The sequence below is a fragment of the Lonchura striata genome, chromosome 17, assembly GCF_046129695.1.
Source record: "Lonchura striata isolate bLonStr1 chromosome 17, bLonStr1.mat, whole genome shotgun sequence".
Lineage (NCBI taxonomy): Eukaryota > Metazoa > Chordata > Aves > Passeriformes > Estrildidae > Lonchura > Lonchura striata.
The window spans coordinates 3,757,719-3,783,530 of record NC_134619.1 but is presented as its reverse complement, the minus strand read 5'-3'; the positions used below and the strand labels follow the sequence as shown (position 1 = coordinate 3,783,530).

Here is a 25,812-nt window from a genome sequence, read left to right as displayed (position 1 = left end):
TTCTGGTATAATATGAAGGAGTAAAGGAAGGGAATTATTGGCTATTTCTAGAAACTGTTTTTTTCTTCAAACTGAGGGAGGAAGTAAATACTACAGGACACAAAACAAAACTCAGTTGATGAAGTCAATTGATAAAGTGCAGAAACAAACACAGGCATTTGGTTGTCTTACACTGCTCTGTGTTGCAATTGAGTTGAAGAGAATTGCATGATACAAACAAGTCAGTGTTTGTCAGCAGGTGAAGAGGAAATGCACTGAACTGAGAGAACTGCTGCAGGTCTGGCTAAAGCCAAGCTGGTTCCAGTCAGTGTTTTGGGGGTGCACAGCTTTGGCCAAATGAGCCCTGATCCATTTTCTTGCTCTGTAGCACTAGCATGGCCTTCCTGTCATTTCTCCATTTCATTTATGGCTCACTGTGCAAGAAGAAATTTAGGTGCCTTGTTCCTCAGGGCTCCTCCTGGCCACGTGAAGAGCTGTCCCAGGGCACCAGAGCAGCAGCCCCAGGACAGAAATAACTGTCCTCAGGTGGCACCAGGACCAGCTGCTCCAGCTCCCCCAGCCTGGGCAGGGCTGCAGAGCAGCTGCACTGGGGCACTTCAGCAGAGCAGCTCCCCTGCCTGAGGCTGGGAGGTTTATGGAGCCCAGGGCTCCCCAGTGCTGTTTGCTGCATTCTGGTCCTTTCCCTCTGCCCTGGGTCATGAGGCCTCAGCGATGAGGAATTTGGGACAACACCTGTTCTGAAGAAGGAAGGTGAAGGGCTTTGGGGTGAGAGGACAGATTGCTGCAGCACTGGGGAGCACTTGTCAGGACTCAACATCAGCACTGAAGCTGTTAATGCCTTGCAGAGGAGGTAAAACTGGTAAAGAATACCGGTTATTTCAATAAAAACACATCTTCAGTATTGAAAGGGAAATATTTTTATTCCATTTATGTTTCTCTGAAGAGAGAAAGAGATGCAGCAAAGCATGTTAATCCCTGCTAGAGTGTTCTGAGCTCTGTTCTGACCTAATCAATGTCTCATCATGGAAACTCATTTGTGCCTAACACCACTTTTCCAGAATGTTCTGTAGTGGTGGCATTTCCCCATTGGTGTCTTCTTTAGACATTAATCAGAAATCTAGAAGGATGAAAATTATTTGAACAAAACTCCTGTTAAAGTATGGGCAAAGCTAGAGGAGTTGGTACCACCCTGAACTGAGGTATTGCTGTGCTTTCTTTCTGTCAATAAAGGTATTTGTTTATTAAAAGCATCATCTAATATGACCTTGTCATGCAGGGATGCATTATGACTTGCCAGGAATTAATGAGCCAATTTTGGAATCACTGAAAAGGAGCTTTGCTATCCAACAAAGTTTTCTCTAAGAAGTACATTCAGGAAAATACAGCCAAGCATGAGGAGGCTGATACTGAGCTGACAGCTGATGAAAGAGTGTTTACAGCTGGGCAGCCATGAGGAATTGTATAATGGAAGTCACTGAAGAGGTATGTCTGGAAAAGAAAACACTGACAATTTTCTGTCATTACAACTGCCAGATTGACAGAGGGAGTGGGAACTTGTTTTTCCAAATCAAGGCTAGAGCAAGACTTTTGAATGGTTTTCATTAGTATTGCCTGTGAATACCAATATTTCACATCAATAAAACTTGGATTTCAGATCAAGGAACTTGTGCTGTGTTACTGCAGCGCAGCCATATTTCAGAATATGACAGGGGGAAAATACACCACAAAACACAATTTTTGTAAATGTAAGAAACAGTAAACACCTCAGCTGCCATGTGGAAAGTGCAGAGTTGTGATACCTGAAGCAGGGAAGCAGGCAGAGCCCATGACAGGGAGCACAGCAGGTGAGCTCAGAGCTTTCCCCTGTCACCCCTCCCTGCATCAGTCCCCTGCAGTCACCTCTGCACTGCTCACTTCTGGTGACCCATGATGAATGGCACTTCAGGCTTGCATTCATTTCCCTCAGAAGTGCAGCTTGAGTCACTGCCATTGTCACCAAACCCTTCCCAGGGTGGAATTCAGTGACATTTCGTGCTGCAGAGTGGCCGGGTCAATCTCTGGAGCAGGGCTGTGAGCCAGGGTAGTGTTTGCTTTCCTAACAGAAACACAATACCTGTATTTTTACATAGCAGTGTAGGCTTGATTGGGTTTGACAATCTGGGATTTTGGTATCCACTATGGAGAGCAGGAATGATCTGGATATAATGCTGGAGATAAAACACTTTTGCATTGTGAGTTATTTCCTGATATTTATGCGTTTTGGTCAAAATTATGAGGTTTTTATGAGGCTGCTTAGAGGGAACAAGTCACACCTCCCTGCTGGCAAACATGGGGCTGGCAATACCAAATCTCCATGCCTCATTGAGCAGATAAATTCTTTGAGACCCCCAGAGCACTTTCCCACAGAATTCCTAGGGCAATTTCCAGTATTTCTTAGCCATGCCAAGGGGATTGCTCTGCCAAAATCTGAAACATAGAATCACAAGGCCCATCTCAGGCATCAGTTGGATCTAGCAGCTGTGAGCAAACAGCCCCTGAAAGACACATATGGACTAAGGAACCTCATCACGGGTTTCCACAGGTTTTTATATTCTCTTGCAGATGTCCATCATCGTCCTCAGTGATCATTTTGGTTCTGCCTGGGACTGGACAAACTCAACTGACAAGAGTGTTTTCTATTATTTCAGTTATAAGAACAGATACTGACAACATATAGGGGCAAAGATATTGGATTCTGTAGTATTATAATTCATGTAAATAATTCTAATGTTTAGGATGTGCCACTTTTTATTCTGCATTTCAAAATGCGCATTTCATTTTCCTAAAGTCTGGCTGTATTATTTATAATTGTGTTATTTCTCTTACAAGACAGGTTTATAAGTAGTTCCACACTTGATATCAGTCAGATATAGAAACCTACTTTAACAGATCTCCTGCTAAAATAGCCTGAAGCTTACATGAGCAAAAACTGCTGAAATCTAGCTCCTAATCTGCACCATATGTTGGCATGACTCCTTCTTGGAGATGACATTTTGCTTTGCTTCCACTAGGTAACATTTCTTTTAAAGAAAAAAAAACAACCTGATGAGAGGCAGCCTGATGGATAAGGGATGGATATCTGCTGCATTGTCCCTGCCTGTTTCAGGGTCACTGCCTTCCTTCCACAACTGTGTCACAGTGAGACCTCTCAAAATGCTTTGCATTTTTAACATCCTTTACAAAATTCTCCAGTTGCAAAAAATCATTCGGTGGGTATTCAGGCTGCAATGGAGTCAGAGCTGCCCCACCATCTCCCAGCAGTTACTCCATCCACTCTGACAGATCAGCAGCGAGTTAGCCACGTCCAGGAATAATGAGGTGAAAGAGTCAGGGAATACAGGATCAAGATAGGTATGCCCAGCAAAACTTTATTCGCTTAGCAGCTCTCGTTTAAGTATGTGCTACGGGCCGAACACGGTCAGTTCGGCAGCGTCCCTGCGGCCCAGCCGCTGGTGTGCTGCTGGGGCGCCCGGGACAGGCAGCGCTGCGAGCTCTGCAGCCTGGCCGGGACTCCTGGCACGGCCGGGCGCCAGCGGTGTCCGTGCGACAGGACCAGTTCTGGGAGGTTCCCCCGCGCTCCTCCACTGCGGCTATTTCGGTGCGGCTGGGAGCGCACCGAGGTCACCCCGCTCTGTGCGCGCCAAGCGCCGCGCTGCTGTCGGCCAAAACCGAGCTCGGGCGCTGCCCGCGCTGTCGGGAATTCGCCGGGAGGTGCTCGCCAGGAGCCGCGGTGACCGGGGCGCGGCGGCGCTGGCGGCGCTGCGGGTTACGAAACCCTTACGAAACCTCTTACAAAACCGGCCCCGGGCCCGTGACGTCACACCGCCCGCGCCCCCTGCCGGCACCGCCGGTACCGGCCTGCGCTGTGACGTCATCGGCCCCGCGAGCCCCGGGCGGCGCGAGCCCCGGGCGGCGCGAGCCCCGGGCGGCGCGAGCCCCGGGCGGCGCGAGCCCCGGGCGGCGCGAGCCCCGGGCGGCGCGAGCCCCGGCTTGACCGGAGCGCGGCTCACGGACCGCACCCGCCCGTGTTTGCGCCATGGGCGGCGGAGCCGGCGGTGCCGCCCCGGGGCGCGCCCTCCACGCCGGGCCGGGGCTCACGGGCGGCCGCCCCGCCCTCACCCCGAAGGTCCCCGGTCGGGCACGGCCGCGGTCGCGCCGTCCGCGCCCCGTGACGTCAGCGCGGCGCCGCGCGGCGATTGGCGGGCGCTGTCCGCGCAGGCGCGCGCCGCGGCGGCAGAGCCGGGCCCGCGGAGCCGAGCGGCGGCGGCGGCCCCGGAGCGCGGCCGGGCCGGGCCCCGCAGCCATGAGGATCTGGACCTCGGAGCACGTGTTCGAGTAGGTGCCGTGCCGTGCCGGGCCGGGCCGTGCCGTGCCGTGCCGTGCCGTGCCGTGCCGTGCCGTGCCGTGCCGTGCCGTGCCGTGCCGTGCCGGGCGGGCGGCCAGGCCGGCCCCGGGTGCGGGGGGCCACGTCCGGCGGGCCGGGGGCTGCGGGGCTGCACCGGCCTTGCCGGGCCGCGGCCTCCCCTGACCTTCCCCCGCGCGGCCTTGCGGGGCCGGGCCGCGGGCTGGGGAGGCTCCCGGGGCTGCGGAAGCTCGGCAGGGCCGCAGCCGAGCGGGGCCGAGGCGCAGCCGGCACCGAGCAGAGTCCTTGTGCTGCCCCCGCCCTCCCGGGCACCGGGAGGCCCTTCGTGGTGGCGGGGCTCGAGTGCTCCGGAACGTCTGTGTTAAAAATAATCTGAAGGGAGCGCTCGCTACACGGAAGTAGAAACTTAATAAATCAGTCCAGTGTTAGGAAGATCTGGACGAAGTGAAGCCTTTTAGCATGGTGTCACAGGGAAAACATTTTTATAACATTTGTAATAGAGCCAGCACACCTAATTAATCTGATATGTTGTATTTTCGTGTGCACTGCACACTCAACGAAATAGAGGTTTTTCTCCGTGGGAGGATATATCCTATTGAAAACAGAGGTGTGCAGCTTAAGCGTCCTGATTGTGTTTGGGCAGTCACCCCTGGGAAACTGTGATGACAGCTGCCATGAGGAAATACCCCAACCCCATGAACCCCAGCGTGGTGGGAGTCGATGTCCTGGACAGACACGTGGATCCCAGCGGGAAGCTGCACAGCCACCGGCTCCTGAGCACAGAGTGGGGAATCCCGTCCATTGTGAAATCGGTGGGTGTTGTGTCACAGGCCAGAAAGGGACACCGCAGGGAGGGGAAGCTCCTGAGCCAGCTGTTGTAATAGATGGGTATCATTTCATAACTTTAATGGTTTAAAAGTTTAATGGCTTAAGCATTTATGTATGGGGAAAGCTTAACAGCAGCACACAGTGACCCTGACAGCCAAATCTGGATCTCAGACTGGATTTCCATCTGGAAAATGAGATCTACCTCAACTGGATAACTTTGTTTTAAGCTAAATCCTAATTGTGTTCTCTTGGTGTCTGTTCAGTGCAATAACCACTGCTTGTGCATTTAAAGGCGTGAAGAATTCCAGTGGGTGAGGGGAATTGATGCCATCTCTGTTTGCCTGTCCCCAGCTCATCGGCACCTGCAGGACAAGGACCTATGTGCAGGAGCACTCTGTTGTTGACCCTGTGAAAAAAACAATGGAGCTTAAATCCTGCAATGTAAGTAGTTGTGTTTGTGCCACTGAAATGGAACACAGAGTATAACAGCACCTTGTACATACGAAAAGGAAAATCATCTTGAAAATAACTTGAAAATTGCGTTAGAGCAATACAAGGTAAAGGTTTAAGTAATGTGGTTATAGTTGATCAGTTCTGTTTTTCAGGAAGGAGCTGCTTGGCTCTTGTCACTGCTGAAGCTGTGAATGTACTGATGAGCAGGAGTTTTGGGGGTGGGGGTGATGTTAAGAAAAAATGTTATAAAGCCTTTTGGTGTAGGTACACTGTGACCGTTTCCTAATCATGTGACATTTTGTTCTCTGTATTACTCTGCCTGTTACTTGTATCAAAGGGTAATCCTGTCCTGTGTTCTACAGATTTCATTTACAAACCTCGTGTCGGTAGATGAGAGGCTTGTCTATAAACCACACCCTCATGAACCACACAAGTGAGTACCTCCCTGCTCTGAGACTGACTGGATTTTGCTTTGAAAATGTCCGTGGTTTCCCTTGATCAGATGAGGCCTCTGTTACAGTAAATTGTCTAAACCAGGACTAAATGGATTGTCACTTCCTGCAGTGACATTGGTTCTGCAGAGCCCTGGGAGACTTTGGGTGCTGTGCTGGAGTCCAGTCCAGTTCAGGCTGTTCTGTCTGTAACTGAATTTGTGTACATCTGCACTTTTCAGCTCCTTGTTCTACATTTATGTGCCTTTAGCCTCTCATTTTGGAGGTTTGTTTCAATTGTTGCTTGGTGTTTTTAAGGCAACTTGGAGCTTAGTGAGTCTGTACTGCTGGAAGTGGTGATGAGTCTGAAAGATTGTTCTAGAGATTCTAACACTGGAGTTTTTTCCTGTCAGAACAGTCAGAAATCTTCAATCTATATTGTTGAAGGGGTTGTTTTAATACTGTTTTCCCAGTATAGAGTAACTCCAAGTCTGCTGTTTCCACTCTTAACATCCTGCTGCTAAAGATGGAAATGGCTGAAAGCCACGAGGGGAGGCTTGTGCTTGCCAGGCACTCTTGGACTGTATTTTCTAAGAAGAAGCAGTTACACAGTGTGGAAGTAGGTTGTGTTTAGGGGGCAAGAAGTTCTGTGTTGCAGAGCAAAGCTGATGAGGGAACGTACTTGCAGGGGAGGAGGGAATTTCTGTTTTAAACTACTCAAAGTAATTCAGTTTCCTGCTCTGTTTCAGAACCATTCTGACACAAGAAGCAATAATATCTGTAAAAGGTGTCAGTCTCAGCAGTTATCTAGAAGGGCTAATGGCAAACACAATTTCTTCCAATGCTAAAAAAGTAAGTATGGGCTTTGTGTAAAATGTGTGGTAACTGGCTAAATGTCAAAGGGAATAAATATCCCTGGTTTACTTTTTAGCTTTGTCAGCAGTCTTAGAAAGGAGCCACATAGTTCTGCTGCCTTTACTGTAGAGACTGAATGCTCAGCATGCTGAACTTATTCTTGTTTTCCTCTTGTGAATAGAGATAAGATAAATTGTTATTGGCAAAGCTCTCCGAATCTTCACTGGAGCAAACATCTCCACTCACTCAGCAGCGTGACACTCGTTCTCTTGCTGCCCTCTTGGTGCCATTATTAATTTTTGCTGTCAAAAAAGGATCTACGTTCATACAGACCTGAAATAGTAATGTGGGAGCAATGAAGCAGTATTTTAGTTGGGAGTCTGTCCTCTGGCAGTCCAAAGATATCTTGAGTTCATCCTCGAGAAGAATAAAGCAGTCAGGATAAAAAGTCTTTTGTGGATCATAATGTGAGAACTGCTGATATAAGGAATTGCTTTCATGAAATCAAAGGCAGAACATGTTCCAGCAGTACTCGAGTTATTGGGATAACATCAGAGGCATGTATTTTGTTCCTTTCTCTTTCAACTACTGTGTCTTCAGTCATTTTCAGGAAGAATTTTAATTATTTACTAAGATTTGCACACTAATAAACTTTCCTTTAACTGTAGGGCCGGGAAGCACTGGAATGGGTAATTAAAAGACTGAATGCTGAAATTGAAGAGTTTGCAGCTTCAGCAAGAGGAACCATGAGGAATTCGATGGCAGCAGCAGCATTTGTAGAGAAATGATGATAGTTCTTAGACCTGTATCACTAACAAGGCATAACAACCTGCAGCTTCTCTCCAGGCCTACATACATGTATTCTTTGTTATTTAAAGGATGTGTGTATTAGGCATGTTATAAATTTAATTTGGAGAAAAGCTGAATTCTTAACAAGGCTGAGGCTCAAAGGCTATTTAATATATTGGGTCAGCTGGACCGATGAAGAAATAAATTTCAAGTGTAGTTCCTGTATTTACATGAACACTAATTTATGTTTGCAGGTATGAAATAGCCTCATTTAGTACTGAGGCTGCCTATGGTGGAGGACACTGGCATCTTAGGCTAACTTTTATTTTTTGTGTGACTTATGGACTACCTCTTTTGGGACCAAACCCAAAATTAATCAGAATGGTTGTTCCAGCATTGTTCTTTTTGTTGAGTTTTGACAGTTGTGTGATACAACTTGGTTTAACAGAAAGCTTATTACTTGATGCTTGAAATAGAAAAGAATGTACAAAATATTTTTTGATAACCTTTTTAACTTAACTGGTTGAACTAACACGGTACTCATTGTTTTTCAGGCACAATAGGTAAAACATCAAAGTGTCTCTTACCTACCTACCAAGACCTAAGTCCTCCTCCTAAATGCACATTAATGGGCTGGGCATGCAGTACCTTAAAATCAAATTTTATCTTAAACTTCTACAATAAGTATCTCCATTTCTAAAAGCCCATTACATAAAGATACGATAAACACAGAGCCTTAATATCTTGTAAGCTGCTACAGTAGTAGGTGTTCACCTCAAAGAACCAATTAAAAGACTAAAAAACCTTTGTGAAGGTGGTTGAGGAGATGCCCAAACATAAAAGGAAATAGTATTTAACAATATACTCATTAAGTTGATCACGTTCCAGAAATAACCTGCCCCATCCACTGGATACTGTGTTGTTCACTTTAGCCGGCGTTCCGAGTTCCACATCCCCTCACCCTTTGAACTGATTTGCTCACAGTACAAGGTGTATTCTCAGGGGTTTCACTCGGTGTTCTCCACTCTGTGTTTCCTGGCACTCGTTGCAGGTTCCTGGCACTGTCACCAGTCGTTCCCTGCAGGAAGGAAAGGTCAGCCCTTGGCACGTGCCACGCTGTGCCACCCTGCAGGCACTCCTGGGCACCTCACGGGGACTCTGTCCCACCAGGCCCCTTCAGGCTGAACAGACAGAGGCAGAGGCACAGCCCACAAGGAGCTGATGGTGGTATTTTGGTGCCCAAGGCTTTTCCTGGAATTTTGATTCTAAGCTTACAAGTGATGTCAAGGCTCTCTTAGCCTTTATGAACTGTAATGTCACCCTGCCCAGCATATTTGATTTTGCATGCCATTTCTGCTATATCAAATTGCCTGTTTAGTAATGTCTGTTTACAGAGCTTATTTTAACAAACAAGAACACTTCCATAAGGTTTGTGCTGGGGGAAGAAAACAGGAATATAGATATATAACTTTTAAAAAATAAGTATTCTAAACAGGATATTTTTCTAAAGAGAAACAGCTTGAGACTACCTTACTAATTGAAGTCATTGAGTTTTGCCATACTTTTACAGGAGATTATTACAACTGAAATAACATTTCCATTTTAAAAATGTATGTGAAACTTCTGCAAAACTGTACCATCATTTCTTATAAAATGCTTAGCTTGAAATTCATTTTATACGTTTGCTCAGCCATTAGCATCATTTGATATTCTAAAATCAGTTTTTTCTTTTCCAAATTTTTCTGCACTAAGGACTGCATAGTAGAACTCACAGTTTTGCCTTGCACTGAAAAAAGAACTTACTATTTAATTTTTACAGGCATTCAACAAGTTCTTCAAAGATAATACATTTCTTCTATTTTATTTATATGGCTGCATTCTCATTCTGTCAGAGTATGGCTTTCTGTATGTGGCGCTTTTTAAATAAAATTTTGTTTCGATTCTGGCTAATTTCCGAAACTTTCTGGTCTATTTGTGTTTTAGAACTATGAGTTGAGTAATCTAAACTGAGAGGGGTGAAGGTGAAGAAATCCCTGGAATGAGTGGCTTATTTTCTTGAAATGCATATCCTAAAATGCACGTTCACAGCTGCTGTGGTCTTTTTTGCTTCTTATTAACTCAACTTTTCTGCAAATCTGGCTTTAACTAGCAAGCAGATTTCAGTTTGCTGTGGAGAATCCATCCTGTGGAAAGATTTTCATGGGCTGAGAGTTGTGTTCAGACTGACTGCAGTGAGTGTGGGTTGCTGTGGATGGATGCACCACACGGCTGTGAGAGGGGCAGGGCAGGAGGCTCTGGGTTCTGGGGGCTGGAAGGAATGGAGGAAGCGAGGAAGAAAAGGAGCTACAGCTGGAGGAACACAACTGAAGGACCAGGAGAAAAATTTTTTAAAAGGGGAAGGGACAGAGAAAGTGATGGGGCAGAGGTGTGGGAATGTGATGTGAACAAATCAGTGCTGAGGGCTCTGATGGATCCCTGCCCACCAATGGGTGTCAGCACCTGTTCAGCCACACAGCTGAACCACAAGCGCCAGCCAGGGGTTTGCATCAAAAAACAGAAAAATTGTAACCACCATTTCCTACAACATTGCTGATCTGTCTCTTGTGGTCTGTACTTGCATTTATATTTCCAATAAATTTCAACTATAGTAAACATGAGCACCCACTGTGATAAATGCAACATTTCCAATCTCCTGGCCCTGACAGAGCACTGGGTCAAAGGGAAGGTCAGCAACCTGCTGAGTGAGGTTCACTTTTATGGAAGAACTGAAAAGTGCTGGTAAAGAGCTTGTGTGAAAGCAGTGAGTCATTTTAGAATCTTTCCATTCCTTAAGGTGGAAGTTGTTCTTTCACTTGCCACAGGATCTGTTAATTTCTATCTTAAATATCTCCATAGCTTTACATGTTGCTGTACAACTGAATTATTCTAAAGGTAAGGCTACATGTTACAACCAAGCTGAACTAATTGCTTACCTTAGGAAGACCATGAGCACCAGCTGTAGACAAAATATTTTACATCATGATGCTATTTTGTTATAACCACATTTAAAAAATAACACAGGTTATTAACCACAGGAAAAGAGGAAGTAATGCACAAGGTTTTTAATACTTGAGTGTACCTGAATTCTGCTCTGCAGATCCTGCGTTCCTCCTCAAGCTATTTATGCCAGATTTTGTAGAATGGACAGCTGAGACTTGGATGACACTGTAAAATTATTTTTACTTTTAATCCAGTTGTCCAAAAGTTGAAAATCAACATCTTCATCAACTAACCTTCAAAATACTGTCCCGTAACAGGAAACAGCACAGAACTGAATCTTTTAAGATGAGAGCTGATTTCAGTGGGTGTTTGATGGCGCTGCGTGCAGCACTGGGCTCAGACAGATTTGACCATATTGTCACCAGTGGCATCATTCCCAGTGGCTGTGCAGCAGATTAGGGTCAGCAGCAGAGAGAAGAGCAGAGCTTTACCAGCACAGCCCAGTATGGCTTACCCAGGCAGAGAAAGGAGGTAAATCCACAGCTACTCAAGGTAGGAAATGTTATTACTGACCTCTATATTTTGTACAAAAGTTACCATATTCCACATTTCTTGACAGTGTTATTTCATAGGGAAAAGTGCAATAACTTTATTATTTTAAATTAAGAGAGAAAGAACTCAGTGAAGAGATGATGGAATTTATAGTCTGTTGGACATCGGCTTTTTATTGTATTGTTATTTGCATTTTTTTTTTTAATTTGTTCTCCTCTGTAAAATACACTTGAGAAAACTGAGATTAAAGATAGTCTCAAAATTATATTGGTTTTAGATAGCAAGGGATTTTTTAAGGGGTTAATTACTTTTGTTTTATTAACAATACAGGACAGCAAGCAAACTTGTCATTTCATCATAAATTATGCCTATGAAAAAAGTCTTGTTCTGCCTTTTGATCTATAAACCTTGTACTCGTGAAAGAATTTCAGCCATGTTGTAACGACTCTTAAATTACAGAAGCATTATCTATAAATGTTAAATATATTCAAAAAATTTTGGGGGTCTCATCAATGGTATATAAGCACCTCTTTTTTTTTTAATGTGGCAATTTTTGCATTGTACTAAATCCCCATGATTTTAATGTTTGCATAGTAAGACACCATTCGAGCTCAGTGGCTGCTCAGCAGACACCTGCTTCAGTTGAGAGGTGACCTGGGTGGGAGTTGCACCCATGGCGATTACGTTAAATCCATTACACGCTCATCTGGACACGGGTTGTGTAAGAACACGGGCAGAGCTGGGTGTGCTCACCTGCAGCCTCCTGTACCTTGCACTTTCTTGGTCCATCAAACGTGGTTGTGATGAGTGAAGAGCTTTTTGTGCCTTCCTGTGCCTGTCTGGAGAGGCAGCCATGGGTTTGAGTGCTCTGAGCTTTGCAGCGTGGTCTGGAGACGAGAGGAGGCAGCTGTGGATCAGCCTCTTGATCTACTCACACTATAATTAGATGCACCTTTTTGAACTGAAATTTAAGCTGTTCTGTTCCCTCTTTAATCACATCTGCCTTCTATCACAACTTCTTTTTATTATATTTTTATTAAACAATTTAAACTAGTACAAATAAAAAATTATTGTTACTATACAGATTTTAGATCCAGAGGTATAAAAGAAAAGTAATAAAATAAGACCTCTTTTTATCTGACAACAGTTAGAACTGTTGTTCCTGAAATGTGTATTTCTCAGACACAGAATCAATTCAGCACATTGTTAGCTTCCAAAAATAAATCTTCCACATGCTACACAGAAAAATAAATCTGGTTGAACAAGGATAGACATGCCAGGAGAGAAGACTGTCTGCAACTGTATGTTTGATTCTGTCCTGGTCCCCTGGAAAGACACAACATTCTCAACAATTCTGTGAGCTCCTACTACTGGAGTTTTTATGCACCAAAAGAGAAACTTATACTAAGAGACCAAACACAGAGTTTGAATAATTATTTTTTAAAAAAGGTTTTTTTGGGGGTCTTGCTGTCATTTTGTTTTGATGTGATGATAGAGGTCTTTTGTTTAAATGCTCCTGATTTAACACCCATCATGTTGGGGATTTATTTGGCTTTTCAGTGTCATCTCTTCAACCTACCTGGACCTACTTGGTCTCACTTTTTTGGCCTCCCTGGACCCCTCCAGTGTCAAGAGTTTAGCCTCCTTGGAACTCTTTAAAATCCCCTTTTCAGATTCATTGGATTTATCCAGTCTGAGCTCTTCATCCTCTGTGGAATTCTCCAGTCTCACTTCTTCATCCTCTCTGGACCTTTCAAGTCTCGCATCTTCATTCTCCTCAGACTTCTCCAGTACCTCCTCTTCAATTTCCTTAGAGCTCTCCAGTCTCACCTCTTCAGATTCCTGGGAGCACTCCAGTTTCTCCTCTTCAGTTTCACTGGACCTATCAAGTGTCACTTCATCAGGCTCTCTGGATCAGTCTGGCAGCAGCTCTTCAATCTCTTTAGATCTCTCAAGTGTCACCTCTCTATCCACAGATTTCTCCAGCCCTACTTCTTCACTCTCTCTAGACCTCTCCAGTCTCACTTCTTCGTCCTCCACAGATGTTTCCAGTCACACCTCCTCAGCTTCCCTGGACTTTTCCTGTACAATCCCTCCATCCTCACCAGGTGTCTCCGAGTACAGCTCCTCCACCTCGTCAGAATCTCTAGACCTCACCGACTTTAACTATTTCATGTTTCAGCGCTCCTCTGGATTATCTTCATCGACTCCTGAGGATGTTTCCAGTCTCATCTCTACACCTTTTCTGGAGGTCTCCAATCTCACCTTTCAGGATGCTTCTTCCCTCAGCCCCTCCGTTTCTTTGGACATGTCTAACCTCACATCCTTAGCTCCCCCAGACCTGTCCACGCTGACATTTCTGGATGTTGCTAATCGCACTGCAGCGGCTTCTCTTGACCTCTGCATCTAACCCTCCTTGCCTCTCCCCTTCTCTCTGCAACCTCCCTCTGTCCTTCAAAACTTCTCTCCTTTATCTGCTCTCTCCTTTGTTCTCTCACTGAAGATTCTTACCTGAGGAAAGTTTAGGGCTTTACAAAATATCTCCTGGCATCTAAACTGGGCATGAAAACAGGTCATCCAAATCCATAACGGTGCCTTGGAACAGCTGCATAAACATCAATATTTATTGTGGAATTTTTGTAGAGCACAGTTTCTGTCACTGACTGATATCCATCAGCGTGGTTGGTACCTCTCCCAAAGGTTTAGCTTTTCAGTTCATGCTGAATCTTCATCTATCAAGACCAACAAATAGTAAATAGAGCTAAATGTGTAAGTAATTGCATCCAGGTTGTGTATATCCGTTATGGATTTGTATCTGAGTAAATTTCACAGAACTGCAGGCAGAGGCATTTCACAGGAAGGTACAGAGAGAAAAGATGTGATGGGAGAAGAAAACTGTGGAGCAAAAAACAGGTGAGAAATGGGTTAGGAGGAGGAAGCAGAGAAGCTGTGGAGTAAGAATAGAGGGACATGTAGCTGGAAAAAAATATCCAACTCTACTGGAATGATTTTTCACTGCCGAGCCATCAATGGGGCCTGGGCTGCCCACGAGGCTTAAAATAATCTTAGTGCTACTTATTTTACCTATCAAATCATCAGATGTTCCCATTAAAGAAGCATTTGCATGTAACATCCCCTTTCTCAATATATGGAAGTACTGCAGTTTCTTGTCTCACATCAAATATGCTGCTTAAGTAGCACAGAGGGGCTTCCCAAAATCTTTGGTGCTGTCTTGTGTATTTTTGTTATTACTGTTACGACTGGGGCTTCGAAACCAAATGTATTTCCTCTCAGTATCACTAGCATTCTGTGTTAAAAGTGCAGAAACATGTTTGTCATAACAAATATTTTTAAATTTATTTCATTTCTGCTAATTGGGAAACTTTGCACCAATATGCCACTTCCGTCACAAAATTAAAATATGTTTCACACAAAAATAAAGAAGAAAACAAATGCACGAAGAAATGTTTTCTGCCTCATTTACACTAGTTATTTCTTCAAAATTAAGTAGGAACAATTACAATATGTGTATGTAAGAAATGAACCCAAATTTCTATAGGAGTAGAGTTGCTTAACAGTTTAAAAAAATACAGATCACTGGTCCAGATCTTGCTGTTGTATGCTGGAGACAGACTGACATATCTGGTGAACAGTTGTTCTTTTTGTTCTGGTGGCTCTTCCCCGACATTACCATGTGGATTGTTAATTGCAAAGGTTCTAGACTAAATGAGATCTCTAATAAAGCTAAAAATTACTCCATGTTTTAAAATTTGCTTGACTTTGGATGAAAGGGAGTAAAAGAGCACAAGACAAAAGCACAAGGATTTGTTTAAAAGCCAGTATTTAGTATCTTTATGTATTTTGTCTTAATTATTTAAATTAAGAGAATTTAAATTAAGTTAGGACCAAATTCCTTATGTATCAAACATGATTTGAACTTTCTAGTAGTTTTTTGGTTATTATATCTGGGAAATTGACTATTTTTTTCTTTGTGTAGACAGCTTCTAGTTTACTGTTGTCTTTTATGGATTTGTTTAGAGGAAATTATTGAATTTCAGGTGTTTTTATCAACATCCAAAGGAAACCCATGACAAGGCACTGTGTCCGATGGGACAGAACTGTCACAGCTTGGCCACACACAGATCAAAACAAAGTCTGTTTTAAAAAAAATCACTGGCTCCACATGCTTGTAAAACTGTTTTGTTTTCAAGAAGTGATGGCACAGAGGGGTAAGAACAGATTTAGGTGCAAAAGACACTCATTTAACCACTTGCTCGGATCCTCAGATCACAACAGGATCACCGAGGAAGGAGTTAATATGTAACTAACACAAGTGCTCTACATCTAGCCATGAGCCTCACGGCAAACTTGGCCTTCAACTTACGTTCTTTAGGCAACTGACATCTAGTGCATTTCCGGCAAATTACCAGCACTGAACCACTGAACAGACTCGCGTGGTTTTGAGAGACAGGAAGCGCCGGCGGGGCTCAGGCCGAGCGGGACCGTCTCATCCCGGGAAGGGCGCGCCCTCATCCCGGGAAGGGCACGCAGCTCAGCCCGGGAAGGGCGCGCTCTCATCCCGGGAAGGGCACGCAGCTCAGCCCGGGAAGGGCACGCTGCTCAGCCCGGGAAGGACACGCTGCTCAGCCCGGGAAGGGCGCGCTCTCATCCCGGGAAGGGCACGCAGCTCAGCCCGGGAAGGGCACGCTGCTCAGCCCGGGAAGGGCACGCCCTCAGCCCGAAAGGGGCACGCCCTCATCCCGGGAAGGGCACGCTCTCAGCCCGGGAAGGGTACGCTGCTCAGCCCGGGAAGGGCGCGCCCTCAGCCCGGGAAGGGCACGCTGCTCAGCCCGGGAAGGGCGCGCCCTCAGCCCGGGAAGGGCACGCTGCTCAGCCCGGGAAGGGCGCGCCCTCAGCCCGGGAAGGGCACGCCCTCAGCCCGCCCTCAGCCCGGCGCCGCCATGAGGAGCCCGGTGGCGCCGCCGGGAGGAGCCCGGTGGCGCCGCCGGGAGGGGACCGGTGGTGCCGCCGGGAGGAGCCCGGTGGTGCCGCCATGAGCCCCCTACCGCCCCTCACGGCCGCGGGGCCGCCCGGGCCGAGGGGAAGGGGCGGGGCGAGCCCCGGGGCGCGTCAGGCGGAAAGGGCGGGAGCCGCGCCCCGGAACGGAGCGCTCTGATTGGGCGCTGGCGGAGGCGCGCGCCCGCGAGCGGCGGCGCGCGTGAGCGGTTCCCGGGCGCTGATTGGCCGGCCGGCGCGTCCCCGGCGGCGCGCGCTGACCTTGCCCCGCGGAGCCGCAGCCATGGTGGCGTATTGGCGACAGGCCGGGCTCAGGTACGGGCGCGGCCCCGCCGTGAGGGAGCGCCGCTCTGAGGGGTCACAGCGCTGCCGGGGGAACGCGGGTGTGGGGCGGGGGAGGCGGCTTTAGCGGCGGGCCCGGGTCTCACCGCCCTCTGTCGCCCCGGCCGCAGCTACATCCGGTACTCGCAGATCTGCGCCCAGGCTGTGCGGGCCGCCATGAAGCCGCAGTATAAAGCGGAGGCGGAGAGGGCAGCGGTGGCCACGGTGAAAACGGTGAAACCCAAAAAGGAGTGAAATGTAAGTGGGTGGGGTGCGCTGGGTGCGTGGTTGGAGCTCTGTAGTGCAGGAGTGGCGTTAGCGGTATCAGTAACTGCGGAGCCCATTAATCCCCGATATCTGGAGATAATCGGTTCCATTTCCAGGCATGGCAGGGAGGGCATTGCGGCTGCTGTGCCGCAGGTGTTTGTGACCTGGTTACGTGTGGGATGGCAAACAGCCTGATCTCATTAGTGAGCTGAGATGCACTGCCAAGCCCTGCACTGAACCGCTTGCGGTTTGGTCACACTTGTCGCGGGCTTACACAGAACAGCTGGGGCTCTCTAGTGATGCTCACAGGTTTCTCTGGATTTTCACATGTCTCAGACTTGCTAAGCCAGCAGACAGCCTGTCTGAACTGCTCCTTCCCCTGTTCAGCAAATTTGTTGTATGTGTTATCTGCTCTCTGTGAGACAGATGCTGCTTGTACCTTTGTTTGTGCCATTTTACACATTACAAGCAGCTGAAATATTTTATGTTCTGGATAGAACAGCTTATATTCCTGATCTGAGATTAAATGCTAGTACCTTTTGTTTAAAGTGTACCTTGTACAAATTCTTGAATGAAATAACTTGTATTTTTAATCTCTTGTAGGAGCTGATCTGTGGTGAATAACAGCAAACTGCAAAGCTGTAGGCGAGCTCAAGGTTGCAGTGTAATGTCATCACATGAACTGTAGAACTTGCCTGTGTATGTAAATTGACTTGCAAATAAATGTAATTTCTGAATGTGCAGAAAGTGTAGTTCCTCTTGAAATTTTCTGTTCTGCAGAGACACTTACTTTTCAGTTCTGTTAAAATAAAATACTGCTTTTAGCACAGTCTGGACATTCAGTAGCAGCATTTTTTATTTTTAAGCCAAATCTCTTTTTGGGTGTCATGCTGATATTTCAGGTACATAAATGAGTGAGAGATTTGATTGTTGTTTAAAACTTTTCTGCCTACTTCATTTAAATTATTACTTTGGAAAAAATCCTGGCTAAAAGCTCTGTTAGCAGAGAATATAGCATATAGTTTTGAAAACTGGAAGCAGGATATTTGTGCCATGGATGTGCTGCTGGACATCTAATCTCCAAGCCTGAGACACTGAGCAGTGAATCAGGAATTGGGAGAGCTGGTGTCATGTAAGATGGGGAAGAAGACACAGGAGTCTGAATTGTTTATCCTCATTGCACTTTGTCAGGACAGGGAGGAGAGGGAGAGGGACACGTTCCCCGGGAAGCAGGAATGGAGGGGGACGCTGCTCTTGGCTGGGAGGCAAAGCTGCTCTTCAGGTTGTGTAGTTTTGGGGAAGGTTTTGCATTTTCCTGCTGCTGTCATCTGTGTGGGCTCACAGCAGGGATGACATTGCCCCATTGCACAGGAAAATTGGCTTCAGGTTCCTTCACCAAGACTGAACTCAAACATGAGGGGTTGCCTTTTTCAGAGTACAACAACCTTTGTTAAACCTTTTCAGATAAGAGTATAACTAATTTAATTCAAAGTTAGTTCTTGAAAGAATAAACTATGGGGGTTTGTCTATCAAATGTTTCAAGTATAAAACTTTCATAGAATGGTATATAATCTTTATTTAAAAGAATATTATAAATACATTAAGTAGGCAGCTGTGATGTCAAGAAATTTTTGTCACCAAAGGCAAAATAAGATTTTGTTTTAGTGACTGCCATGGAATTTATATTAACAAACTACAAACCATTCTATGTCATTTTTGTTGTACTGAATGTTAGGACAAAAATTTACAGTAGTTAGTACCTAGGAAAAAAAATACCACACCAAAACTTTTACACGATGTCACAACTTAGTGTGCTAATGTAACTGAACCTGTAGTTAGATATAGAAACAAACCACACCATAATGAATACAAGCTCTGCAATAATATAAGCCAGCAATGTGATAGAACAATTAAGAGTACTTATAAAATAAGAATGTGCATATTCAGTCATTTGCCCCCTGTTGTTTCTGCAGATCTACATCAGTCCATGGAATGATAAGAGTCACTGCCTTTGGAGGCTTCAGAGATGTGCACATGTTCCTAAAACAGTAACAAGTTCACAATCAGCAGGGATTGTGTTTACCTGAGAATAAATAAATGTGATGAGCTGACAGCTGTTTTGCTATTGCTTATGATCCTGGTCTATATACACAAGCACAGTGGCTGTATAATACATTCAGTATCTGATGATTATATTCTAAAAGTGAATCCATTTACAGGAGGGGCTGGTATGAGATAACGTGTCTTCATAGTGGATCGGTTCTGGGAGAGATTCGAGCTCAACAGTTCTTTAAGACAGTAAAGCAGAGCTGCCATTAATTTCAAAAACACTGTGTTGTAATACCAGATATACTTGGTCAGATGCAGAGAAAAAGTTCTGAAGAAAAGTGATATTTTGGGTATGCAGATGATGGCTTTTATTTTGTCTTTAGTGAATGTGAACAGGCTCATTCAGAGAATGTTTTGTTACTTTTTACTCTGCTTCCTTTTCTGGCTTGGCTTCTGCTTCCACTTCTACCTCTTCAAATTCCTCCACATCTGCAGTGGCATCCTGGTACTGTTGGTACTCAGACACGAGGTCATTGGTGTTACCTTCTGCTTCAGAAAACTCCATCTCATCCATGCCTTCCCCCGTGTACCAGTGGAGAAAGGCTTTCCTTCTGAACATGGCCGAGAACTGTTCGGACACCCTGATGAAGAGCTCCTGGATGGCCGTGTTATTGCCAATAAACGTGGCTGCCATCTTCAGCCCTTGCGGCGGGATGTCACACACGGCCACTTTGACATTGTTAGGGATCCACTCCACAAAGTAGGAGCTGTTCTTGGTCTGGATAGAGAGCAGCTGCTCGTCCACTTCCCTGGTGGACATTCTGCCCCTGAAGATGCAGGCGACGGTGAGGTAGCGCCCGCGGCGGGGGTCGCAGGCTGCCATCATGTTCCGGGCATCGAACATCTGCTGGGTGAGCTCTGGCACCGTCAGGGCCCGGTACTGCTGGCTGCCCCGAGCTGTCAGCGGGGCGAAGCCGGGCATGAAGAAGTGCAGGCGAGGAAAGGGCACCATATTCACCGCCAGCTTCCGTAGATCCGCGTTCAGCTGGCCGGGGAAACGCAGCGAAGTGGTGACGCCGCTCATCGTTAGGGACACCAAGTGGTTGAGGTCCCCATAGGTGGGATTGGTGAGCTTTAATGTCCTGAAGCATATATCATACAGAGCTTCGTTGTCAATGCAGAAGGTTTCATCTGTGTTCTCTATCAGCTGGTGGATGGAGAGGATGGCGTTGTACGGCTCCACCACGGTGTCGGACACCTTGGGCGAGGGCACAACACTGAAGGTGTTCATGATCCTGTCGGGATATTCCTCTCTGATCTTGTTGATGAGGAGCGTCCCCATGCCTGAGCCTGTGCCACCACCAAGGGAATGGATGAGCTGGAACCCCTGAAGGCAGTCACAGCTCTCACACTCGTTCCTGACCACATCCATGACATTTTCAATCAGTTCAGCGCCTTCTGTGTAATGGCCCTTGGCCCAGTTGTTGCCAGCACCTGAATTACCTGTGAACAGAATTACAGAAGGAACAGCCACAAAGTTAACTGGAGAATTTTTGAAGGACTTCCAAGGCCGTTTTGGGACAGTTGCCTGCAGTCAGTTTGCTGGCAATGTGCTGTACATACCATGGATAAAGTTGTCAGGTCGAAAGAGGGGTCCAATTCTGCTGGACCGAACACTGTCCATCGTCCCAGGCTCCAAGTCCACCAGGATGGAACGGGGCACGTATTTATGGGCTGGAACAAAACAAAATGAATGCAAATAATTACTGCTAGTGGTCAAAGAAACAGTAAGTCCAGAAAGTCCAATCCACCTACAGTGGTTTTTGTGGGTTTTTAAATTACTTATTTTACTGAGCACTTACAATAAGCCTCATTGAAGTACACGTTAATTCTCTCCAGCTGCAGTGGTGAATCCCCACGGTAGTTCCCAGTGATGTCAATCCCATGTTCCTCACCAAGAACCTCCCAGAACTGCAAAAGGAAAGAGGTATGATTTATTTATTTTTATTTTATTTATGAGAATGATTTACTTATTTTCAGCACCAGCTCTGGGAACTGTGCCTGAAGTAGGGGGTGCTTTGCCATGTACTTACCAGATCAGAACAGGGATGCGTCTCTACCCCTCCCAAATAAATTTGAGGGAAAAGTTTAGCAGACCATTTATGCTGCTTAGCTATGACCCATGCACTAATAGGTTGAGGCCCTCAATTTGTTCTCTTTATAATAAAAGAAAATTGATGGTAGTTAAAAATATTAAATAACAGTTACTTCTCAGTATGAGCTTAACAAAAATGTTGTGAGGGTGTAGATTAGGCAGAGTTGCTTTGAGTCCTGTCATGCACAAGTGGGACCATGGCATGACAAAGCTGGCACAGGCAAATTTGTACATGAGCAAGGCTTTCCACAAACAGCTGCTGGTCCTAAATGTCCTATCTTGACACTCATATGGATGTGCTCTTGTGCTGGGCTCTTATCTGGGCAGCAGCCACAGCAGTGTTCATGCAGACACACCCACCCACTGTAAGGGCCAGGCTATTCTAATATTAAAGGTTTCCTGAGTTAGCATCCAGTCCCATTTTGAGTGTACAAATACGCCACTGTCAACAGGTGCATGTTCCATGCTTCACATTCCATTAAAAGGAATCAAGGTTAGGAGTGGGAGAAGGGAGGAAGAACACAGCAGAACAATCCCTAAACTATCTCATGTCTTAAAAGACCTCCCAGCCCAAAATAGATACTCTTTGCACAACTTCTGACATATCAATTGGAAAAAAAAAAAAAAAAAAAAAAGATGGACACAGCATAGTAATTGAGGGGCAATTTTACTCCTAGCCCAGAAAGTCAGCAATAGTGACTACTCCCTATCTCCCTATGTCACAGCATGCCAGTGTTTGAGCTACACAAAAATACTCCAAGTGACACCTGTGTCTACAGGAGGCCAGTGACATTTTGGTGTCACTCTACACTGTTAACACAGGTTATGCTGTTGATTAATATGATCTTATATGATCTTTAAGACCCTTCCAACCCAAAACATTGTATAATCATACTGTGATATACAAGAATAAATTGAGGCAGAACTGTTGCATGGCTTAACTAAAGTACCAGCAACACAACTTCACAGCCCTGGAATTACTGGCTCTGTCTCTTGCCCCAGTATCTGTCAGAGTATGTGAGTTCCCCCTGAGAACAGGAATCCCAACAGGAATGTTCTGGTGCACCTGTAATCACTGGGCTATGGTTATTGCAAATGAACATTTAACTTTGCATGAGGAGCAAATCCAGCTTTTGCCTTTCACACCAAAATACTCATGTTCCCTGCTAACATGCCATGCTTCCCACCACTGAGTTACAAGGAAATTGTCCCTCCCAAAAATCCCCATCCATTGATGATGTGTGACCTGCTACCTCTGATCCTCTGCTAATAATGAGTGTTGAGAAGAGACCTTACCTTGGATCCGATTTGGTTCCCACACTGGCCAATCTGCAGGTGCACGATTTCACGCATTTTGTGTGACTCAGACCTGTCGGTGGCTACAGCCTCGCCCAGGCTCCCCAGCTGCCCAGAAGAAGCCCTCAGCCTGCTGCTCTATCAGCTGCACCCAGCACAGCCTGGCCCAGGGGCCCTTTTATACCCCAGGGACTGTCACTCAGCCAGCCAGGGGAGTAGCCAGCCCCAGGCACTGCACCAGCAGCCAAGGGCCTCTTCACTGCCTGGGTGCAGGTACAGCAGCACAGGTGCACCCTGAGTGGCTTGGAAAGCAGCATTGTCACATGCAGCCCTTCCCAGTTCTCTGTGCAGCAGTGTGGTGCATGAATATGTGTGCATAGTCTGTTTGTGTTGCATTATTTTATATTAGACGTAATATATATACAAATATATATGTGCGTATGTAGAGATGATAGCCCAAAGTGAGTGATCTTAATTTATTAAGCACATGTGCTTCTGCCACATAATTTAAATTTTAGCATCATGTGAGTCATAGAGGACAACACCCATAATAAAAATGGTAACAACTTGTGAGCAGTAGCCTCCTATAATCACAACAAGCACTTCATTGCAAGGCAAACTCCAGCTCACTAACAAGCATCATTCCTGATGTGACTGCATGAAGCAGAAGGAAAAAAAAATATTTTGTAACATAAAAAATAACAATGTACTCTCTCAGTGATGCCTGGTCCTTAAATACTTACAGGAATCCATAATTTTTAGTCAAAACTTGAACTAACTTGTGACTAACTTGCACAGATGCTCTTTCTCTCTCCATCTCTCTCTCTTCATTCCCTGACATTAAGAAATGCAGCATTTCTAATATTTCTTGATTTCTTATATCTCAGATGTACTTCAGAACTTGCCCAGAAATTGCTAGAGATGAAAAACCTGTTTCACTGAAGCTCTCTGAAGTGAACTGTAACCTTCACTGAGTGAAACATCTCCCTGTGCTAAAGGAAATGATGTGAGGCAGAACAAAATACAGCACAGTCATGTTTGGCTGCTGATAACCAGGACCAATATCACCGAGCAGCAGAAACCCAGGGTAAAATGACTTCTGGAAGCCTAGAGCAGTTTCATGACACGTCAAATGACTGTCACTGCCTTGTAAGCATTCCTTTTAAGGATTTGGAAAGGAACTATAAATAGGAAAGCACCTTAAACTATTTAGCATAAAATGGTGACAGTGGAAGGGCTTGACTCACTGAATGTAACTACTCGACCACTTTATGGGTTGCTAGAGATAAGGGATTTCTGAGCTTCCATATGGTTCCTAAAGAAAAATCAGCTTGTTCCAGGCTTCCCCTCCACTTGATGACTTCCACTTCTCCCACCAGCCAATGAAGGAACAGACCCTGCTCCTAACACAGAGCTCAGCACCAGAAGTGCATTGTAAAAAAATAGAGAGCAAACATCCATCACCCTCTGCCATGCTATGAGCATACTCAGTAAGGAGCAATAAAAGGAAGACTTTAAATGCAGGTAAATTCATTTTGTTTCCTTAAAACACAATCATTTAAAAATTTTCCAAAAGATAAGTATTCTCTAAGCCATTCAGTTTACCCAGCAAGACACACAGAATGTTTTGTTCCATTGCCACATTGTCAATATCAAATACTAAATAAATAAAATATAAAAATATACATTTATATTAATTTATAAAAAATATAAATTAATATAAATTAGAAAATCAGCTTAAGAAAAGGCTGAAGGTGCTAATTCACTGTCCAGAAAATTTGACAAAATAATTTCAGCAATAAATATATTCACTGAGCACATCTCACAAGGAAACGGTGAAAAGGGAAGTAAAAGAAATATGCAACCACTCAATAGGGGTTTTTCCTCTTGCTGAAAATAGCTCCCTAGAATCATGTGCCTCCTCTGAAGCACTTCCTTATAGAGCCTTAAAAATTCTGGCACATGACACCAGGTAGCTGAGATTCTTTGTGAAGAAGATGTGGGCTCAGGTTTCTTTTCCCTCTCCTTCCCATCTGCCTTTCCGTGAACCTCTAAGTCTGATTTTATCCCAAACCCGGCCCAGGAGGGGCTGCTTCTGTGTAGATTTACTTGCAGACCGGTCTCTGCTCAGCCCAGGGAAGCCCCAGGTTTGTACACAGCCCGAGGCACTTCCCAGCACAGCCGGGGCACATGTGCAGCTGCAGATTAGCAGAGAGGCACTGGGGAGAGAGGGGCTGTGCTGGATGGGCCGGCTCCAGCCACTTTTGGCACTGGGGAGATTAGGAGCAGCCTGGCACTGGGCACAGCTATTGCAGCTGTCCCACAGTGCTTATTATCAAGCTGCCCTCTGCTTCCAGATACCACAGGCCTGCTGATGGGCTTGGGCTGAGACCACAAAGACGCCAGGCTTTTGTGGTTGCCGGGCTTTTTGCTGTTGTTTTTGTTTTCTTGGTTGATTTTTGGGGGTTTTTTTAACACTATCCCCAGTAAATATGCATGTGCAAGGAGGCATTCTGGGATACTCTTTTTTAATGGCTTTTCAGAGTAGCAGAGAAGATTGAGAGGAAAGCCTATTCAGTTTGAGATAAGCCTGGCTACAGGCCATCAGATAATTTTACAGAGATCTGTGAATGGCTACCAGACAAGCTGATGCAAGTCTTAACTAACCTGGGCCAGCTGAATCACCCTTAAGAATGATACAAAAAAAACACTGCAGTTAATCCACAGGCTTCATTCATGCTCTGCTCTTCCTTTTGGTGTATTGGTTCTCTGTGCCTCAGTTTCTCTATTCATGTGTTGTTAATAATAAAACCTCAGGCCCTCTACAAAAAGTGCTGAACGCTAAGGAACAGAAGCTAGAAGGGAAGAACTGCCTGTGGTTTACTAAACCAGTTTATCAAACATGAAAGCTTCTACCTAACGTATGGAAAAGAGACTGATAATCCATTCACACAGTTACTAGAAGCTTCTACAGGAAAATTAGAAAACTATTTTTCCTACTGACTAAATCTTCTAGCAAATAATAAAGACCTTCAGATGTTCAAGGATAAGGAGCAGCCTAGAAAATGGACACACTTTGCTAATTGTAGCATTAAAGGGCTTGAGAAATCCAGAATTTGGGGGACTAGGAAAAAAACAACCCACCAAACAAAAAACCAGTCACAGCCGCAGTCTAGCACAACGCTGAGGTGTTTGGCCAAAGGCGAAGAAACCTGTAAGAGCGCCTGTCCCAGGCACAAGTCCCCTTCTCACGACGCATGTGACCAAATTGTTGAGCTGGAAACGGCACTGGGGGCTGGGAAGGCGGGATCTGAGTTTGTTCCCCGTCCCCAGGCGATCCGCAGCCACCCAGGGGCGGTGCCGAGGGAGCCGCGGGCTGTCCCCTCGTCCCCTGGTCCCAGGTGAGCGCGGCCCGGCCC

At 45.7% G+C, this 25,812-nt stretch overlaps 3 protein-coding genes across 4 annotated transcripts; 2 read left to right on the top strand and 1 right to left on the bottom strand.

Moving 5' to 3' along the window:
- The first annotated feature begins 4,276 nt into the window (after positions 1 to 4,276).
- On the top strand, positions 4,277 to 9,717 carry PRELID3B (PRELI domain containing 3B). Its single transcript, XM_077786983.1, has 6 exons — positions 4,277 to 4,374; positions 5,046 to 5,214; positions 5,582 to 5,671; positions 6,046 to 6,116; positions 6,864 to 6,966; positions 7,638 to 9,717. Exons 1-6 carry the CDS (start codon positions 4,343 to 4,345, stop codon positions 7,755 to 7,757), a joined length of 585 nt encoding a protein of 194 aa, XP_077643109.1. The 5' UTR covers positions 4,277 to 4,342; the 3' UTR covers positions 7,758 to 9,717.
- A 6,775-nt stretch (positions 9,718 to 16,492) lies between these two features.
- Positions 16,493 to 17,729, top strand: ATP5F1E (ATP synthase F1 subunit epsilon). Its single transcript, XM_021553610.2, has 3 exons — positions 16,493 to 16,620; positions 16,758 to 16,884; positions 17,497 to 17,729. Exons 1-2 carry the CDS (start codon positions 16,589 to 16,591, stop codon positions 16,879 to 16,881), a joined length of 156 nt encoding a protein of 51 aa, XP_021409285.1. The 5' UTR covers positions 16,493 to 16,588; the 3' UTR covers positions 16,882 to 16,884; positions 17,497 to 17,729.
- A 1,347-nt stretch (positions 17,730 to 19,076) lies between these two features.
- TUBB1 (tubulin beta 1 class VI) lies at positions 19,077 to 25,683 on the bottom strand. 2 transcript variants are annotated; one of them, XM_077786982.1, is made up of 4 exons: positions 25,538 to 25,683; positions 20,805 to 20,913; positions 20,566 to 20,676; positions 19,077 to 20,445 (listed from the first exon to the last, which is right to left on the bottom strand). In XM_077786982.1, exons 3-4 carry the CDS (start codon positions 20,624 to 20,626, stop codon positions 19,367 to 19,369), a joined length of 1,140 nt encoding a protein of 379 aa, XP_077643108.1. In that variant the 5' UTR covers positions 20,627 to 20,676; positions 20,805 to 20,913; positions 25,538 to 25,683; the 3' UTR covers positions 19,077 to 19,366. The 2 variants fall into 2 exon arrangements, with proteins under 2 accessions (XP_077643108.1, XP_021409286.2); XM_021553611.3 differs by lacking the exon at positions 25,538 to 25,683 and adding an exon at positions 22,394 to 22,534.
- Positions 25,684 to 25,812: the final 129 nt, after the last annotated feature.

What these genes read in the sequence shown, in the direction of transcription:
- PRELID3B (XM_077786983.1), top strand. Translation starts at nt 4,343, where the DNA reads ATGAGGATCTGGACCTCGGAGCACGTGTTCGA. An exon ending in ACCTCGGAGCACGTGTTCGA is followed by an intron (nt 4,375 to 5,045) that starts GTAGGTGCCGTG and finishes GTGTTTGGGCAG; the next exon opens with TCACCCCTGGGAAACTGTGA. An exon ending in CACCCTCATGAACCACACAA is followed by an intron (nt 6,117 to 6,863) that starts GTGAGTACCTCC and finishes GCTCTGTTTCAG; the next exon opens with AACCATTCTGACACAAGAAG.
- ATP5F1E (XM_021553610.2), top strand. Translation starts at nt 16,589, where the DNA reads ATGGTGGCGTATTGGCGACAGGCCGGGCTCAG. An exon ending in TGGCGACAGGCCGGGCTCAG is followed by an intron (nt 16,621 to 16,757) that starts GTACGGGCGCGG and finishes CCCCGGCCGCAG; the next exon opens with CTACATCCGGTACTCGCAGA.
- TUBB1 (XM_021553611.3), bottom strand. Translation starts at nt 22,450, where the DNA reads ATGCGTGAAATCGTGCACCTGCAGATTGGCCAGTGTGGGAACCAAATC. An exon ending in GTACTTCAATGAGGCTTATT is followed by an intron (nt 20,677 to 20,804) that starts GTAAGTGCTCAG and finishes GTTTTGTTCCAG; the next exon opens with CCCATAAATACGTGCCCCGT. An exon ending in ACCTGACAACTTTATCCATG is followed by an intron (nt 20,446 to 20,565) that starts GTATGTACAGCA and finishes TTCTGTTCACAG; the next exon opens with GTAATTCAGGTGCTGGCAAC.